Below are 20,860 nucleotides of genomic sequence, written 5' to 3' on the forward strand. Positions count from 1 at the left end.
GCTCTTTTACTTCGGTACAGAAAACGAAAAACAGAAAACTAACACCTTTATTTGTTTTCTCCATCACCGAAGCGTTCTGAGATATCTGAGATACCCAACAATTAATATTTGTTGATACAAATGGACCAGGTGTACATCATACTAGGAGGCCACTCCCTGCTAAATCTAAATGTTTTTTCTCTGTGATCCATGACCTTCACCCACTCGTCATGGAGCTTCTGAACCCCAGCCTGACAACCTGTCAACAACGTCTGGAAATAAGCGGCATCAACGCAAAGCTCATAAATAAGCTGAAGGCCTCGCTGCAGACAGCCAAGCTGGAGCAGATAGAACCACTGAGTCTCCTCCTCCTCATGGTTTGGAATAAAAACACCCCCGAGGAACCATTTAATGCAGAACATAAAGACACCGTCCCAAAAAACTAGAAGAAAGCACTTCTCTCTGAGAGCCAGAACAGAGACAGTGAGGTATAAAACGCTTCCATAGTGGAAAATGTAGAGTTCTCCGTACTAAAGACCTCACACACCTCAGTTCTACACTGGTCCATGTAACAGAAGATCTGATGGACACACAGACCCAATGGGATGAAGAAAGAGAAGAACTTACAGCAGCTGGAAATTACTACAATCTACAAATTCATTTAGCAGACGACGCTTTTATCCAAAGTGACGTACAACACCAGTAGTGAGGGGTCAGGGACAACATCTTACAGTGATGGACCAGGTTGGATTATAAAGGCCACTTCCTGAACTGCTGCACCTCCAGCACGCTCTGATCCAGTCCCAGCGAGACCTAAAGGACAGGCAGAGCCAGTGGATAATAAAACATCTCTGCTTGATCAACCTTCAACTGTCACAGGTCTGATCCCAACGAGCCTTAAGCCCAGCTTATTGGTTACGTACAAATGAAGCAACAGACAACCTCAAACAGACACTAGAGCAGCAGCATGTGCCAATGAGTCGGTACCACCAACCGTCGTAATATTGGACTTGTAAATAAATGACAAATCAACTTTTGTTTTTTTTTTCCAAGGGGCCCCCCTGGGCCCCAAATAACGAATCTGGCGCAGAGCGTCGCTGCGTACACATCTATAGATTATAGTTAGTGAGTAGTGATTTAACTAGTGTACACAACAACAATAAGAAGAACAAAGTCCGGTAGCCCCGCCTAAAAGTAGCTAAATTAAATAAATAAATGTATTGTTGGTAATAAATCTTGGTACGGGTCCCTTACATACAGTAAACATCTCATGTAGAAACTTAAAATGAAAGAGACACAATCTCGCACAATTGGAAGTAGATTTATTTTCTACAAAGGCATCTGTATAAAATAAAAGGTTTGTCAAAATGTACAATTTGTTTTTAGATAAAAAAAAAAACAATTAATTTAATTTAAAATAAAATAAAAATGCTCAGGCTCTAAATAAAGATACATTTATAAACTAAAACTGAGAAAATAACCTTCATTCAATGATGTTTTGGTGCCGTACATTACGTTTAATCTGATTGGTCGACTATGATGTGATACATTACGTTTAATCTGATTGGTCGACTATGATGTGTTACATTATGTTTAATCTGATTGGTCGACTATGATGTGTTACATTACGTTTAATCTGATTGGTCGTCTATGATGTGTTACATTACGTTTAATCTGATTGGTCGTCTATGATGTGTTACATTACGTTTAATCTGATTGGTCGTCTATGATGTGATACATTTGATTGTTTTCTGGTCATTTTATTTTTGTAGTTTCACTATGTCTGATGATCATTTTAAAACAAAAATAATAATAATTTACCAGTAAGGTGGGTGTAGACATGTAATGAATTAATTTACTTCTTTTAAAACGTACTCAAGTACAAGTAAAATATCTGATTTAGACTGAAAAAAGTACAAGTACCCATAAAAGCAGCTCAATTACAGTAATTGTAATCCCATTACTTTCACCTCTGCAAATAAAAGGTTTGTTTCAGCAAAGTCATGTGACTCTCCTCCAGGAATCCTTTCTGTCGGAGGTGAACGAGAGTTTAGTTTGGAAAAGGTTTTCTGTAGCCTGCAGACGTCCCCTCGGTCATGTCCGTTCTATATTTCGTCTCACTTCTCTCCCTCTGTTTTCCACTCTCTTCTCATGTGATTTTGCTGTAAATGAGCAACAGTAGAGGAATCTAGGCTGTGGCCAACACATTACATAAAGCTCTCAGCCTCATTTTTAAAGTCAACCCACAATCCCTCAACTGTTGCCAGAAGAGGAAAAGCACCTCTCATTCAGCTTATGGAAAGTAACTAGTAACTGAAGATAGAAGAGAATCGTAGGGTATTTAATAGGTTGTGATGAGGTTCTGAGTAGTGATAAATAGTGTGAATGTGAACACAACTTAACTCTGTATTTAGAATGTGTGCAGGAACACGTGCTCTGTGTGTTCAGAAAGCTGGTGAATGTGCACTTCCTTTGTTGAAAGGTCAGTGATTTAACTCCAACTGTCCTTGTGCAAGAGGCCCAACGCCACACGTTTAGGGTCTGTACTAGGGAGCTGGATAAATATATCCAGAGCAGCTGTACTATGAAACTGGGCATCAACAGGATAACTTAAACCAGACATAGGCAACTGGCCACCCCCAAAGTAAATGTACAAAATGACAGAAAAATAGACAAAACAAAAGTGCAAGAATACATTAAAAAATACAAAAAAAAGACAAGAGAAAAACACAGAAAATACTCCAAAAACACACAAAGCTACTTCAAAAACAGTGATACACAAAATTACTCAGAAAAAAATATACAAAATTACAGAAAATGACAACAAAAGTACACAAAAAGATAAGAAAAACAAAAAAAAATTACTCAGCAAACGCACAGCACTAACAAACAAGCAAAACAACAACATAAATACACAAAAATTACTCAAAAAAATGCAAAATGGCAGCACAAATACACAATATGACGCCAAAAAATATATATTTTACAGGAAAAATACACAAAATTACTATAAAAACTCTTTGTTCTTTCCTGTAATAATGCTTAGATTGCTCGTCATTATTCCAATGCTAACATGAATGTTGATCATGTGACCCTCTGGTCAAACAAACACATTTTTGTGGCCCCACTGTGATAAAAGTTGTCTACCTCTGACAACTGCCACTAACCAGGCTGCGTGTGTGCCGCCTTTACATGAAAGGGGTGGAGTTTGCAGCGTCTCACCAATCACAAACACGGAGAAACCCGTCAGAGCATCTTACGTCACCATGAGGAACAATTCTTAAAAACTATGAAGAATAAAAAATCCATAATTCAGACCAAAAACAAAAGCAGCAGAAAAAGCAGTAAGAAAAGAACACAGGCAAGAAAAGTGCAGATGTGTAAAATTATACAATATTAACACAACAAACAATAAACAGTCACACTGATGTTTCACTTTATTACAGCGCAGTCGCTTTTCTATTCACGTATCCGCCTCATTTTGGGTGTCCTCTATAATTGATGCTGCGCTTAGTTGCTCAGTAAGATGTCAGTAACAACTAGAATTTATAAATATGTGAACACACACACACACACACACACACACACACACACACACACACAGCATCATAAAAAGGAGTCGACGACAGGTGAAGACAATAATTCTTGAAGCAGCATTTTGAACCGGTGTCATGTACTGAGTTTACATCGTATTGAGATGGTTTATGTGCATATATGTGCATGCGCGCCCATGCGCACAACCAAAAAATGTTTTTTTGCTAAAAAAATAATAATAATTTTTTGTTTATTTTTGTTTTCAAAGTGAATGGACAAGTGTTTTATTTATTTATTGGATTATGTTAGGGTTAGGGTTATAATCTCAGTACGAAGGTAAACTCAGGATGTGACACCAGAAGTGGTGCACAACAGCTTCCTGTGGCTATAGCTTTAGCGTGACAAAAATGGTTCAGCATTGGATCATCTGGTCTAGGCCACACCCATTTCCACCTATATTTGTGCTGGTGTAAAATTGTGAAAACTTGAGTAATATTTTCTAGTTAGCCATATAAATGCAAACTGTTGCATATCTCGGTCAAAATAAATGCTAACAACACCAAATCTGAGATCCTTGGTTGGCATGTGACTGTGGGGTATGTGCTAAATGTGAATAATCTAGGCCACTAGGGGGCGCTGCAAATATGGGAAATTTATATCTCTTAAATGGCAAGATAGATTTTTACCACATTTGGTGAGTATGATCTTGGGTCGCTCCTGAGGCCATATCTCGAAGTAAATCGCGATTGGTCAAGGTGGGCGTGGCTTATTACAACATGAACAACAAACATTTATTTCAGCTGAAGTATTATGTTGAGGGCTGTGAACCCCCAACCTCTCAATCAGAAGACGACCCCTCTACCACCTGCTATATTCACACACACACACACCTCTCTCTCAGCAAGCTGCAGATGTATGCTAGCCTATATTACAGTGCTAAATATTAAACCTCCCACTTTTCTATATTTTCTATAACAACACAGACTTCCTACGGGCACTGTACTAGTTATAATAATTATCTACTTTCTCCACTGTCACAAACACATCTCTGAGTGTTATTCTTTACTTTGCACTTGGTCTCCCTCCTCCCTCCTCTGTCAGAACAAATGAAAACCAAAAGCCTCAACATTCCAAACATTCAACGCAACCCAGAGCTCTCTCTCTCTTTCACTCACTCACACACACACACGCTCACTCACACACACACACACTCACACACACACACACTCACACACATACTCACACACACACACACTCACACACACACAAATTCACATTCTTTGCTCCAAGTCTGTCTTTCTACACACAGGAATCTGCATGTCTTTATCTTCGGGGGGTTGCTGGGGTTGATGGTGGGGGATGATCAGAGTTCACTGAGAACAAAACAGAACAGCAACGCAAAAAAAGCTACACTGTAAAAAAATAAAATGAATTGAATATTTTCTTCGTTTACAGAAAACAAATGTATTATTCCTGTTGTTTTAACGATGAAGAAAATGTTTGTAAACAAACAAGGTTTTATCATATAAATATTACAATGTTTTACTTCAAAGTTTATCTGAAAATACAGTAAAAATCAAGTTTTTGCCACGACGTACGACAGCTTTTTGATTGACAATTAACAGTTTGAATTAGAAAAGTTAAAATATATTACGTAAAAATTGCAAGAAATAAGTGGAAACATTAACATCCATACCAACCTGAGACAAACCTTTAGTACATCTATCTGAACTCACTGGACATGCTGCAGACACATAATGAAAATAGCACTGTTAGCTTATAGTTCTCTACACAGGGGTTCTCGGCCTGTGACCCCCAAAATAAAGGTCCCAGAGAGCAGGGACCCCCCACTGTAGCAGAAGGTGGTTGAACACAGACATGAACATTGAAGAACAGTCATGTGGAGACAGGACCATCTATAAGGGGGAATAAAGGAGAGATTTTTGGGGTCCATCCATAAAGTCAGTAAAATGATGGTTTATTGTTCTATGAATCTGTGATAACCACATTTATTTATTCATCTGAATAATATCCACTGTTATCCAGGAACGTTTATTATTATTATTATTATAGTCATCTTAAAGATGAAAATCCTGGTCATTTAACAACATCTGATGGTGCGTTCACTGACACCTAGTGACCAGGAGTTTTCCTGCTATGAATATGTGAGCAAAATTAAATGTTTCTTTCGTTAAAAAACATGATTAATTGGACATTTTTTGGAGAGATACGATAATCACACAGTGAAATATTGCAATATATCGCCAAATGGATTTTTTCTTACACCCTTATATGGCTGATATTATAAAGTGCTTTGGACTGTTTCTGTGCTAGCATAAGTGCTATAGAAATGAAGTTTATTTACCCATAAATATGAAATGTAAGTGATGAACAGGTGAGGGTTAGAAGAGCTGCAGAAGAAGAACCACTGGAATGCAAAGAATGTGACGAGTTCTTGATTTAACATGTTCAACTATGAAATGATACAAACCACCAACCAACACGAGACGAGATCCTTTTTGGTTTTTTCAGAAAATGAATCTATGAAAAGTCAACAAACGTCCTTCATGTTTAAAGAACACATTTAAGTTTCATAGATTCATAGAAGTGTTTTACAACCGACTTTTCAAGATAATAATCACACTTTGAACTAGTTTAGTTTTTACTCTGAAGTCTAAAGACTGTTCTGAACATAAAGTCTGTTGTGTTAGAAAATAAGAAAAGCTCACTTTACACCTGGAACCACTTAAACACACACTGGATTATGTGTATATGTGTCATGATCTGTACACACACACAACTACATGTTGCTTGTACACACTAGGGCTGAGATTAGAGATATATACAGTTTTCTGTTTTAGCGATATATAAAATTACAATATTGCCTATAATTCTATTTTATAGCTTATTTTGTACTTGTTTTATGAGTTGCTGCTTTCGTTACCTTCAAGAACATCATGTAAATCACAGTGAGACGATCACTGAGTGTGTCCTAACCCAGACCTTCATTTAAACAAGACACACTACAGAACTCACTCACATGTGCTGTCCTTTGTAGGAAAAAAGCCAAAAGTGGCACATATTGTGCAGCTGTTTGTTAATAAATGTAATATAAATTTACTATTTAGATTTAGCATTTACATTTAGATTTATTTTTCAGGCGTACATATTTTTAACAATGATATAGAACATGCGGTTTTACGTGAATTTTGATCTCAAATGAAAGAAAAATGAGCTAAATGTTCAAACTATGTCGCCTATGAAAAAGCGCCCTATAGAGGAGTGATGTGGTACCGAGGTGGCCGTATCCCTCCGCCCTGGGCCTGCTGGTGGGTCTACAGTTGTGCACAGCGTTCATTAGTTATAAAAGTCACTCATTAGTTTAATCGAAACACCTCAACCTGCTCATGGTGCGTCACAGCAAAAAAATGTCCACAGTGCAGAAACTTTCCCATACTTTAATATAAAATATCATTTAATTAACTCAGTCTTTACCTGTGACACACACATATAAATAAGTGCATGTGTGTTTAATTATCATTTATTATTAGTGGTTGATCTGTGGCCGTCAGCCTCATGTTTGCCCTGTGGGCGGAGCTTAGGTGGCTCCTATTATGTCACATTAAATGATCACATACAGAGATGGAGCCACTGTTTGACTTCTTATGATCAAATATGTGACTGTTGTGGGGTTTTTTTAGCAAACTTATCTTACCACTCACTGTATTTGTGTTGAGTAGATCTTTTTTTTGATTCTATCTGAGCCTGAAATCAACCAGCACCAGAGTTCCTGCTGAAGCCTCGTTTCACGCTGACTTCTCAAGTGCTTGAGGAAATTAAAGTCAATAGAAATGTGTTCATCTTGGCTCCTGAATATTTAGCCTGAATTTTGAGCTTCAAACGGACTTTATTTAGTTTTTTTTTGGTTTGAATCACAGTAAAGTTTTACACCAGAACACCCAAATAAGTCTAAAGCTAATGCCAACTGTTTTATCACTTTTGTCCAATAAAAAAGTAAATAAAAGACAAATCAAACCATTCATTTAAGGTTTCCAGGTTTCTGACGTGTTAATTAATCAAACAGCTGCAAAATATATAAATAAAGGTTCCACATTCCCACATTATTTAACCAGTAGTTCTGCTGTGACTCAGACATTTTTGACTTTTTAATGTTTGTAGGAAAACTTATCATGTAAACTTTAGAGAAACTTATCTGGAAGATGTTGTAATTTTCTCTTCCTTCCTGCTCTAAACCTGCAACATGTTATCATTGAACTAAATTCCCTTTTTTATTATTGGAAACCGACATGTCAGTTATATGCTTTTATTGTGAAATAAACACAGCCATTGTTTTATAATCTACGTTCTGTATCTGCTATGAAATGAACCACCAAAGCAACAGTAACAACAACTAATAGTTGCTTTACACCAGAAACGTTTTAGGTTCTAGTTCCCCTGTCTCTTATTTCTGAATCCAAGTCCCCCCTTTATGAGCGACTACTACTACTATTTAAAAACATCTATAAATCATAATGATGGAATGAAGGAGTGATAACGCACATTTTAAAGAATCATACTTTGTAAATAAGTGGAAATAAACAATATTTAATCCAGTGGTTCACAACCTTTTTTGGATCGTGACCCCATTTTAATATCAATAATTTCTGGGCGACCCCAAGGACTTATTTTTGTATTATAATTAGTTTTTGATCATGTTTGAGCTCAGATATTTATCTACTTTTACTTATTTTCAGTTCATGTTTTAATCAAGATCATTTCTATCATCATTTTTTTTGTGTTTTTAAATTATTCTCTCTCAGTGTTTTGTTTACTGTTTATGTTGTTTGGTTGTTTCTTGTGTTGTTTTGTATGTTTCTGTTATTTTTGTGTGTTTCGTATAGTGATCGTGTGTATTTTCTGTGTGTCTGTGTGTCTTTATTGTCATTTTGTGAGTTGCTGGTAATATTTAGTATGATTATAATTTTTAACTAAAATTAAAGATTTTAAACTATTTTTTTTAATTGATTTAATTTGTTAATTTTCCTCTTTCTCTCTCTAGTACCCCCCGTAGTGCAATTTCATACCCCTAGGGGTAGACGTACCCCCATTTGAGAAACCCTGTCCTAACTCAATGATCTTTTTGCAGTGAATCTTTTTTAAGCTCAGTGAACAGAATGTGTGCGACCAACACCTTTCAACGTCTCACATCGCCGTTTTGGGAATAAATGGGAGTAATTCATGCAAAATTATACAATTAAAAAAACATAACGTTGCAAGAGATTTATTTGTAAGTACAACTTTACAGTTATTCAAGTTATGTAAGAATCTTTCTTTTTGGACTTACGTAATATGATCTTAAATGTCAAAAATTTTATTTTGACTCAATAGTTTAAAAACAACACAGTGCAGAAATTGTTTTAACTGAAATGATTTGAAAGAAAAATCAATTATTTCATAACAAAAACATCAAAATATTATTTATCTGCCCAACCCTTTATTTGAAAATGAACTAAGCAGTGTTCCATGTGCATGTGATTGAACATATTTTAGTTTAAGTGCCTGAAATCTGTTATTTTGGTCCAGATGACACTAAAATATATTTATGAACCACATCTAACATTTATGTTGACGGGGTAAACTTCATTTTTGTAAATTCCCTGTTAAATCCAGTTCATTCTCTTCGAAGGTTTACAACTTTAAAAATTGACATAAATTTGCAACCTTCGGTACAATATAATGTTTATGCACTGAGAAGTCCGTACGTCACATCACCATGGCAGAGAATGATGGATTTATGATATATAACAGCTCTGTCCTCCACTGAAATCTATACTAACATCTGTCTGACGCGTTTCTTTCCTTCTTTTCATCTGTATTTAATCCACAAACCACAGCATCACTGGGCCAATGGTAACAGCTCATCCAACTCAGCAAGTCTAAAATAACATCCTGGTATCTTATGTGGTTGAAGGTTTTGTGTTTTATTGTTGGGTCAACATTGTTGTTATTGAAGCATAAAGTCAACAGCATCCGTCACACATTAACGGGAACAATAATCAGATCTATTGATCTGTTACGCACATTGCTGCAGTTTTTAGTCAAAACTAAGCTAAATGATCCAAACTCAGCTAGAATTGATTATAAAAATGTTGCAAAAGTGAGACAATTTCCTGCAAACACGTTTTGACTGTTTGTCAGAGCAACCATAGATATCACAAATAGATATGACATCAGATTTCACAAAGATTTAATGTCAAACTCATTTCCACGCAGGTGTTAAAACAGAGTAGTTTGATATCTGGTATAGGACGCAGATGTTAGGTGGTGGAAAAAAAGCCATTTCCATATTATTGTGTCATAGTTTGCACTTCCACGTGTAAATGATTTCTCCCTCCAAGCAATAAACAACAGATTTGAGTCATTGCAGGATCTACACTTCCTTGATTTTTAGACCACTTTTTGTAAATTTTTAAATGTATTTATACATTAAAATAATAATCTCTCTAATAAATCAAAGAAGTTCTGCATAAGTGCTTGAATGTGTTTGTGGAGCGAATTTATCCCCGATGCAGTGTCTGTTCATCTGCTTGCACATAGGTTGAGTGTGTGCATGCATTATTTTGGACTTATTTGGTGTTGCCAAACGTTTATTTTAATTTTATTTAGCCCAGACGGCACATTCATGTTTACCCAGAAATCAAACCTATTCGAGCTTTTGACGTCAGAGTGAGGGGGTGCTAGCGCACCAATATGTGCATTTACAACCTCTAATAATCATTAAAAGACCCTAATTCAGTCCACAAAAAAGGTCAATATTAAAAATATTTTTGTACTGTGAAAAGTTATTTAAGTGTGTTGCAAAACGTTTATTTTCATTTTGTTTTGAGATGATGACTCCCAATTTTGATCACGTCGTGGTACTTTCGGGTGCGTTTTTTTTTTTTCTCTCTCTCTCTCTCTCTCAAGTCTCACGCATTGAGTGTGAGACACGCATTTCAACAAGAGACAGAGTATGTGTATGCGCACGGCTGATGCATGAGGCTGATGCGCGTACGTGTGTGAGAGAACTTACGGAAGAGATGGAGAGAATCCCACATGGCAACCAGGAGGACAGGTAGCGAGTAGAGATGGGAATCGAAAACCGGTTCTTTCTGAGAATCGGTTACCAGTAATCCAATTCCTAGGAATCATTTGTTTGCTTGCCTGTCAATTCCGTTTGTCAGTTCCTCTTACGTCACAAATACATAACGATAAACTCCTCCAGGTCCTGTATATTGTGTTTATGCTAGCACCAAGTGAAGCTCCTCCCACCATATAGCTGTTTGTTGTCCACAGCTGTGTTGTCCACTGTGCAACTCACTTCCTGGTTCTGTAAACTCGCGCTAAAGTTGCTTCTGGCACGGACTTTTCTTCTGAAAACAACAAACTTCAGCAAGAACACACACCTGATCACCAGTTTATGTCCTCATAACAAGTAATCTGACACAGGAGATTGACTGGTACTGATCGTTGTCTTTAGTTTGCTTTTTCACACACACACGTTCACACACGGCTGATGACGTCACATGTAACAACGGTTACATGGTTAAATGAAGGTCCATTTATAGAAATGTAAACAAAGGCTAAACTAAAGCACTGTAAAAAATCTCAAATGTTTGTAGCCAAAATGTGTCATATGTTGTAATAATAGTAATAATAATAATAATAATAATTCATCAATTTTATATAGTGCTTTTGTATATACTATTATCCAGTGAAAACAATCTATACCTGGTGGATTAAAAGAGAGCTGATATTCCATATAATAAGGAGTTAAAGCAAACAAATCCATGTGTATTATTTCATTCCCAATGAGAGTCCATAAGAGAATCGGTAAGGAATCGAATCAATAAGCAGTATCAATAATGGAATCAGAATCGCTAAATTCTTATCAATTCCCATCCCTAGTAGCGAGTCTCACAGGCACACACGTGCACGCACACACGCACACGCATACACATCTCAAAACACACCCTCACCACACATGTATTTATAATAAAAATATACTAAATGAGTAAAATAAAACAAAAAACAAAACAATATTTATACAAAAAGCACACAAAATGACAACAGAAATGCACAAAAGATATACAAAAAGGTTCCAAAAAATATACATTACAGAAAAATACATCAAACAAAAAAATTGTGAAAATGAGTAAAAAAAAAAACAAACACATTTATCATATTCATGTCTCATAGAATTAAACCAGATAAATCACACACACTATTTTACTTTTACCCGCAAATAAACCGCTTTATAACACTACAGAGTACATAGTATGTACACCTCTATGTACATCCAACCTTCAAACACATACTCATTTGGCCATAATTGACAACTCTACTGAAGCTCCTCCCACTATATGAATACATACTTCCAACAGGCACTGTAATAATAATAATAATAATAATAAAACTAAATAAAACACAAAATTTTAAATAAAATACAAAAATTAAAATGCACTTTATAAAATAACAGAAAAATAAATACAGTTAAAAAGATACATGTATTTATCCATTTATCTTACCATGTCTGCATATGTCATCAAAGGTTAGCGCTACGTGTAGTGCAATCCCTTTCTTTTCTTTTTTTTTTACAATAATACATGGTTTATATTCTTTCAAAAAGTAAAATAAAGCATGTTTTATATTGCATAAAAATGTGAACATCTTTTGTGTAATCTTTAGAGGGAATTTTGTGGAATTGTTTGTGAGGAAATTCCGAATTAAAAAATCTTTCCACAATTTGTAACAGTCATGTGACATAAACATGGTAAAACTGTGAGACCCACAAGTGATTTTTATTTCTTTTTTTGTTAAGTTACACAATGATAAATGTTTCCCTTTTTCCTGTCGGACAAATCGGCCCGTGCATTGAAAGTAATCTAGAATAGGCCCCGTCAAAATAAAACAATATTAACAAACTCTAGAGGATTCTTTGTTTGCATCAAGTGCCAGCAGAAGAAAATGTCCTCACTGGGGTTTACTAAAAAAATAAATAGCCACTTGTTTCTTAAGTTAACAGCAGAATAAATTTTAGTGTTTCAAAATTAAAGTTCAAAGTATTTTTTTAGCTTTTAACTAACTTTTAAAGTCTTAGTATTTCTTGTCATAACAATATTTTATTGACATGGTTAATGAAAATTGAAAAAAGGAAAATTGTAATTCTATAATTACTGGCCTGGACATTCATGTAAATTCAAACTGTAAACTTCCACATTAATGATTAATAAAACCAAGAATAAAGACGAGAACAGAGCAATAAGACGTCATGAGACGATGCATTATTATTACTATTATTATTATTATTATTATACAGTAAACATCTCATGTAGAAACTTGAAAAGGCGTCTCTGGAGGGGGAAGCAGTGCTTCACCAACACTGTTTTCCATTTAGGCCGAGAACCACGTCAATCACAAGCTCCACAAACATACACTGCTTTGTAAAGTCTGTAATAAATGTGTGGTTCTCTGGTGAATACCAAAAAACATTGTTGCTGCAGAAAAATCAGAAAGTAATTAATGCAGGAATTGATTAATGTTAATGATTAAACTAGTGACATTATAAACAGAATAAACAGACACTGATCAGTTTCACTGATGGCTCTGATGCTGCGTTCATACCAATAGTACATGTTTGCACAGCCTACATCATAAGGTGGACAATATTAATATTTTATATTATCTTACAGAACTGAGGCTCTCTGCGTCACCACAGAATACATGAATTAATTCATTCATTAAAAGTGGCAAATGTTGTGCAGCTGTTAATAAATGTGCCTGTGTGGAGTTTTGCATCAACAAACTGAGTTAAAAATATTGAGATATTAGTTTTGGTCCATATCGCCCAGCCTTATCTTTTACTAAAGCACAATGCAATGGTTAAGGTGACTAAAGGTGTGTCGGGGGGCAGACCTTCCACATTTTTTGATGTTGGGAAGAAACCAGAATATCTGGCGTAAACCCATGAAGATGCGCTAACCACTGCACACCACAGTCTGCAAAATTTATCTTGAAATTAAACTAATTAAATATATATTTAAAATGAAAAAAAAAAAACCATGACAAGCAGCAGAGCCGCATTTTAAACGTAAAAATTGCCGACAATCAGGTTAATTTAATGGTGGAGGCCAAAATTCGTGACAATGACTCAAATGTGATTAACTGTGCAGCCTTACTGCTTTGTGTGAGGAGCCAGTTCCAGGACCAGCCTGTGGAGCACCTCCTGGTGCTGGGGAAACTCCTCACACACGCGGCTTGAGATGGTGCCAACGTTGTGCAGATGCTCCGTCACGGTCTCCAGGGCTGCTTCAACACGCTCATTGGTGGTGGACACTTTGTACTTTTTGCCTATTACTTCCCGCAGCTTCTTCTCCCTAGTGACCATGGTACAAAGTCTGTGCGAGTCCCAGTCCTTGCCGTCCTGCAACTTCAATATGTCTGAGTCTAGGGCAGAGCTGGTGTTGTAGAGCTTGGTCATCTGCTGCTGCTGCTTCATCAGATAGTTGCTCAGGCTTGTCTGACTTTCTTGAAGGTCTTTGATCATTTTCACAAAGTCACCCGCAAGCTTTATTGCTTCCTTGATGTTACGCTGAAGGCACATGATGGTTAGGGGTGAAGCAGTCTTCTTCTGCTGCTTTTTGTTCTGGATGCTGGACTTCAGTTCCTTTCTATCCAGATTGCTGCCCCACCTCTCCACGGTTTTTTGGCTCTCGTAGACCAGCTCCTCCTGTCGCCTCATCAGGCCGCTGAGTTGCACCTCCCTACGGTGCACTTTAACTTTCATTGCGCTAATTTTCTCCTTGTTCTCCTCAGAGTTCACAGCTGCCTGAGTCTCTTGAACAATCTGAGCCTTCCTCTCCCACAGCATGATGTGCTGCTCGACCTCCAGCAGACTCACCATGATCTGCTCGTTTTCTTCCTGCAGGTTCTCGTATTTCATCTGGAGGTTCAGAGTCTCCCGATACGCCTCCTGGAGCTTTTGGTTCAACTCTCTCTCCATCAGCGTGGTCTCCAGCTCCAACTCTTGATCGGACAGCTTGTTTTTGCCGAGGAGGGTGTTGAGCTTTGCTTGAACTTGTTGCAGCTTCTTAGCGGTATTCTCCACTTCTATCCCTACCTGGTGTTCAAATTCAACTTGGCTCTCCAAGCGCATCGTCTTCTTCTGCAGTGCAGTGTTTTCTGTCTGCAAAATCATGATCTCCCTGCTACGAGCCTCCATCTCAAGCACCTTTTTGATGGCTTTCTCCTGCAGTTCCATCCAAAGATGTTTGTCGTGGCTTAAAGTCATTTCAACCTCCTCCAGGTCAGCCATTAATACACGTACCATTTCTCCGAGAGGACCCAGTTCTTCATTTGCCATGCTGGCTACAATTTCATTGATCTTCTGTTTGTAATCTGTGATCATCACCTGCTTCTGCTTAATGAGTTTCCTCTTTGATAAAATATCAGTCCGGAAGTCAGTCAGTTGCTTGTTGAATTGTCTGATTTCTTCTTCGAAGTCTTTCTCAGTGAGTTCCAGAGTGCCCACCATAACGTTGGCATCGTGTCTTGCTAACTTCATTGCATTAATATCGCTCCCCTGAAGCTGCAGCTGGTTCCGCTTCTCTGTCATCAGTGAAGCCATCTTCTTGATGAGAGAATGCTGAGCTGTGTTTTTGTATGGAAGCTGCTGCATGCAGGCAAGGACCTTGTTCTCAAGCTCCAGGCGTTTGGAATTTAATTCATCTATCATCTTGATGTCATCGTTCAGTTCATCCTGCTGTTTAGCGGCGTCCTTTTTGAGCGCATCCACGATTTGTGACGTATTAGACAGTATGCTTTTCTTCTCTGTGTAGCGGCTCTGCAAACATTCCTGCTGACGCTGTCTTTCACTGGTGCGCTTTTTGAGTGCCGCGCAGTCTGCTTGATACCATTTCAGTTCAGTGATCAGAGTCTGACTTTGCTCTTCTTGTGCCTTAATGGATTTCTTGTATTTTTCGATCTCCTCGTCCAGCAGAATCAAACGATGCCTGTCCTCAAACACAGCCTCCAGCTTCGCACTCAAAGGCTCGTCACGTTTTTGTATTTCCAGGAGTCTGTTGTTCCACTGACAAAGCAACTGTTTACGACTCATTAAGAACAACTCCAGGTCCATGTTGACCTTTAAGAGGCTTTCGTTAGATTCCCGTGTTTCCTCTTTCAGAGTGAGGATTTTACCCAGATGCTTGTCTTTCTGCTGCGTCAGCCAGTTTAACTCCTTTGTTAGCTGATCCACATACAGATCCTGCATTCTTTTCTCCTCTTCTGCCTTGCTGTTCTCAACTTCTTTCTTGTGTCGAACAGTTTTCATGGTTTTTACTTGCAAGCGCATCGTGTCACACTCTTCTTGTGTGTACAGAGTGAGGAGCATCAGATTGTTCAGTTCGGCCTGAAGCTGCACCACATTGTGTTCAGCTTTGTCCTTCTTCTCTGAATGAGCAGAGCTTTGGTTTGTGTTTGCCTCTAGTTGCTCCTGGACCTGTCTGTGTTTGGCCACTGTCTGAGCTTTGGCTGTGTTCAGGTCCTGGAGCTTTTTCTCCAACTTGACCTGATATGCCTGCTCCCTGTTCAGCTTACAACTTAGTTCCTGGCTGTAGTTGGCATCCTCCTTTTCTGTTTTTCTCTTCTCATGAACTTTCAGTTTCATCCGTTCCAAGAGTCTGCTCAGTTCCTGACTTAGAGCGCTTTGATGTTTCAGGGCCAGCGGATGATTGGGGTCCAACACAACCTCTTCCTCCTCCTTGTTTTCTTGTTGGGGATCTTCATTGTTCAGCATTAACATTTCCTGAGCAGCATAATGTTCATCACTGATCTGGTCCTCCGATGGTAGTGTTGACTCAACTAGTGGTTGAGTCTGCATTTCTTTACTTCTGACACAATTCATTTTACCTGGTTAAAATCACTTTAAATTCACCTCTGTTTTCTTCAACACTTATGAATGGCTCTAAACCTTTTCCACAAATAAAGAAACGGAACCAGCTGCCAGTAGACAAAGCATCAGAGGAATTTCAAAAAGAACCCAAATCAACATCATGTCAAACCAGTGACATCATTTCAACTGTCCTTGAATCTTATTGGCTGATAAAGGACCCAGCAGCAGATCAGGGACCAGTGACATCATAGGATGTGTCCTTGAATCTGATTGGCTGTCCTGTCCCTTTGTGGGATGGTGGGTGGGTCCTGTCTGGTCGGCCTGGGGTGCCGGGCTGTGGTTTTCACCTGAGGGATGGATGGTGCTGTACCCGCTGGATTAGCTGGTGGAAGGGTCTGCCTTGGGTCCAGGGTGGTGGTGTCAGCAGTTCAAGGCTGGGGGTTTGGGGTAGGGGCACCTCTGGGGGTGGCTACTGAGTGGCTGGGTATCGCGGGGTTGCTGTGGACTGCTCCACCGGCTCCTCTAGGCTCTCTGGCTTTGCTTTGGGCGACCGTGACTCAGGTGGAAGAGGGGTCGTCTTCTCATCGAGAGGTTGGGGGTTCGATCATAGTCTATACCTGTCTATGTGTTGAAGTGTCCTTGGGCAAGACACTGAACCCTAAGTTGCTCGCAGTGGTTGACTAGCGCCTTGCATGGCAGGTCAGTCCCATTGGTGAGTGAGTTGATATTGTAAAGCACTTTGGGACTACTTCAGTGTGGGGATCAAAGCGCTATATAAATCAAGTCCATTTACCATTTACTTTGATCTCCATCAGACTGGAATATTGTAATGGTCTTCATCAAACATCTACAGCTGGTTCAGAACGCTGCAGCTCGGGTCTGAACCAGAACTAAGAGGTCATTAGTCCAGTTTTGCTCCCAGTCAGGCTCAGAATAGACTGTAAAGTAGTGCTGATGGTTATAATTGTGATGGTGAATCCATCAGTGAGATGTTAGTCAGGTTTGAACCCATCTATGGACACAGGTCAGATAGTGGAGCCCAGAGTTCACACATCTATGGACACAGGTCAGATAGTAGAGCCCAGAGCTCACAGTAACCATGGTGATGCTGCTTTTAGTTGTTATGCTGAAAATAAGTGGAACAAACTGCAGCAGAGCTGAAGTCAGCATCACATGTGAACATTTTTAAATCCAAGTTAAAGGCACTTTTTTTTCTACTGCGTATGATTAAGAGACATGATGTTTAAACTCTTTTCAACCCTTTTAAACCTTGTTACTAATGTTCAGCTAAAGCTAGGTTAATGCTACTGCTGGATTAATGCTAATGCTATTGCTAGATTAATGCTATTGCTATTGCTAGATTAATGCTATTGCTAGGCTAATGTCAATGCTAGGTTAATGCTAATTTATGATAACTTTAATGCTAATTTATGCTAATGCTATTGCTAGGCTAATGCTAATGCAAAGTTAATGTTAATGATATATTATGCTAATGCTAAGTTATGCTATACTAATGTTAATGTAGGCTAATGTTAAAACTAACTAATGCTAATGTATGCTAATGTTAATGAAAGCTAATGCTAATGCTAACTTATGCTAAAATTAGGTTTTGAGTGAGCGGGTTGCAAAATAGATGGATTGATCGTCTGAATTTGCTTAGTTTTAAATGTTTTCACGGCTGATTTTAATCTTCTTTCTGATCTTTAAGTTGTTGAATGTTTTCTGTTGCACTTTTTGATCATGTAAAGCACATTGAATTACCTTGTGTATGAAATACCTTATACAAATACATTTGCCTTGCCTTACATTTTGACTAAAACCATATTGTATTTTAGTCAGACGACTATGACTAAAATTAAATCAAAATTTGCAGTCATACCTAACACTGCTGCTCAGTGACCTGCACTGGCCCAATTCCCTGATTTTTGAGGCACTTTACATTAAAAACAAAGAAAACAAAAAAGAAAAGAAAAAACAAATATGACATTATTGCTTATATTGATATATTTTTACAATAGAGCTTATTTTGTTTTAAAATACTTGTTTTATGAGTTTCTCTACTTCTAAGAACAGCATTAAAATCACAGTTAGATGATCACTGAGTGTGTCCTCACCCAGACCTTCATCTAAAGAACTCACTCACACGTGCTGTCCATTACAGGAGAGAAAGACTATTATGCAGCTGTTTGTTAATAAATGTGCCCGAGTCACATTTTGTATCAGCAAATTTTAACCCAGAATTGTCTTTATGCTCAGACTTTATTTTAATTACAATTATTGAGATTGTATTATATCGTATATCGCTATTTTGAGAAAAACTTATTGAGATATGAGTTTTGGTCCATATTGCCGTTGCCCTATCATTGTGATTATCATTTTTAACGAAGAATAAATTCCCATATTCCTAATGCTTTACTTAGTTAATTTGGGAGTCAGACTGGAGGGGTAAAGGTTACAGAGTACCCAGGGCCCTCAGACGTTTGGTTTTATATATATGCACAAATACACATTTTAAACATTTTTAGATTATTTATATTAGAATAAAAATTCTGTGTGAAAATAAGATGGTTGCTAAGCACAGTTTTGCACTAAATTATTCATGCTGCATCAGGGCCTTCGCTACCACCACTATATATATATATATATATATATATATATATATATATATATATATAGGTATATTTATTTTATTATAGTTATACTGACCCAATAATAAAACAATTCAATTACCATCTACCACAATATTTAATAAACTCTCAAAATATAGCAGAACAGATTTATAAAATACAAGCAAAAGATATGGAGTCCTTAGGTTATTGTGAAGAAAAAATAAAGCTTATATATTCATGCGAGAATACTAAAAAAAGTGTACATAACTTACAGTATGGGCCCAACAAGATGGCTTGTACCCAGGGCTCAAAATGTACACGTACCCCTATTTGAGAAACACTACAATAGAGCGGTGGTTCTCAAACTTTTTTGGCTAAGGTACCCCTGTTCTCTTATTTCTGATTCCAAGTTCCCCTTTATGTCCACTTCAACATTTTACTTAGAAACTATGTAAAAACATCTATAGATCATAATGATGGAATGAATGAGTGATAACACATTTTGTATCAACTCATTTTATAAGTGGAATATGTGGAAATGAAACAGTATTTAATGCAGCGGTTTCCAAGATTTTTGGGGGGATTGTGACCCTATTTTAAGATCAAAAATTTGTGACGACCCTAAATATATATTTTTTTCTTTTCTAGATCTAGTTTTTGATCATGTTTTGGCTCAGATACTTTTTTCCTGCGTTTTAGTTGAACTAGATTTATATTTCACAAAGTGAAAGTATAGAAACACAATTGTTTAAGATTTTGTGTAGTTTTTTTTTTGTTTGTTTGTTTTTAAAGAAAAAAAAAATCAAAAATCTAGTACAGAAATTCCAGCCGGCCGCCAAGAGGTTTCGACCCCAATGTTGAAAAACACTGATTTAGTGGCTCCTGATAGATTTATTTCTACAGTTTTTATCATTTCCGGTCATCTCACGCCTGGTGTGGAACAAACACTGACACTTTATTTGTACATTTTCCACGTTCTCTCTCTGTACCCCCTGTAGTGCCATCGCGTATCCTTAGGGGTACACGTACCCCCATTTGAGAACCCTTGCAGTAGAGTACATTCGCTTAGTAAAGGCCTCCGTTACACACACACACACCTCACCGTTAGTCCCACGCAGTGTGCGTGTGCGCGTCAGCGGTCTTTACCTGTGCGCAGGTCCGTTCCTGGTCCAATGAGGTCCGCTCCCCGTGCGCGTGCGCGTCTCGGTGCTTCAAAGGATCATGTTGGAGAAGAAGAACAAAGTAGATCTCTGAGGATCCAGATAGTTCCAATAGTTCCTGCTCTGCTATTCCGTGTCACGCTCCTCAGAATAATGAGAAGTTTCTCACACCTTCAATAAGTCCAACTCCTTCCTTCAGATGTTCACCTCCAGGGCTGAAGCTCAGAAAACTCAGAGTGTATTTACATCACATCCCGTCTCTGAGGAAGAGGAGGAGGAGGAGGAGGAGGAGGAGTAAAGTAACATGAGACCCTCACACTGTGACACCAAAGTTTTAGAGGAAATGTTCTTAGTTTAAATCTGAAGGACAGAACTGTTTATAGACCTATAGACCTAGATCAGAGGTGGGCAACTATTATCACAGCAGGGCCACAAAAATGTGTTTGTTTGATGCAGAGCCACATGTTCAACATTCATGTCAGCATTTAGAATAATGACCAGTTTTTATTGTCATTTTGTGTGTTTTTTGTCATTCTGTGCATGTTTGTTGTTGTCTTGCTCATTATGAGGCATTTTGTGCATTTCTGTTCCTGTGAAATATGTTTTTTTGGGCCATATTGTGTATTTGTGCTGCCATTTTGCATTTT

General features: G+C 37.8%; 2 protein-coding genes across 2 annotated transcripts in view; both read right to left on the bottom strand.

Annotated features, from left to right (window-relative positions):
- The window catches only part of ddr2l (discoidin domain receptor family, member 2, like), a 50,612-nt gene extending 30,146 nt beyond the window's left edge, over window positions 1–20,466 (bottom strand). The window contains exon 1 of the mRNA XM_028456357.1: window positions 20,200–20,466. The gene's annotated coding sequence lies outside the window, so the exon portion shown is untranslated. The remainder of the gene's footprint in view (window positions 1–20,199) is intronic.
- On the bottom strand, window positions 13,727–16,558 carry LOC114470129 (coiled-coil domain-containing protein 40-like). Its single transcript, XM_028458140.1, has one exon. It carries the CDS (start codon window positions 16,454–16,456, stop codon window positions 13,727–13,729), a length of 2,730 nt encoding a protein of 909 aa, XP_028313941.1. The 5' UTR covers window positions 16,457–16,558.
- Window positions 20,467–20,860: the final 394 nt, after the last annotated feature.

The sequence above is a fragment of the Gouania willdenowi genome, chromosome 9, assembly GCF_900634775.1.
Source record: "Gouania willdenowi chromosome 9, fGouWil2.1, whole genome shotgun sequence".
Classification (NCBI taxonomy): domain Eukaryota; kingdom Metazoa; phylum Chordata; class Actinopteri; order Blenniiformes; family Gobiesocidae; genus Gouania; species Gouania willdenowi.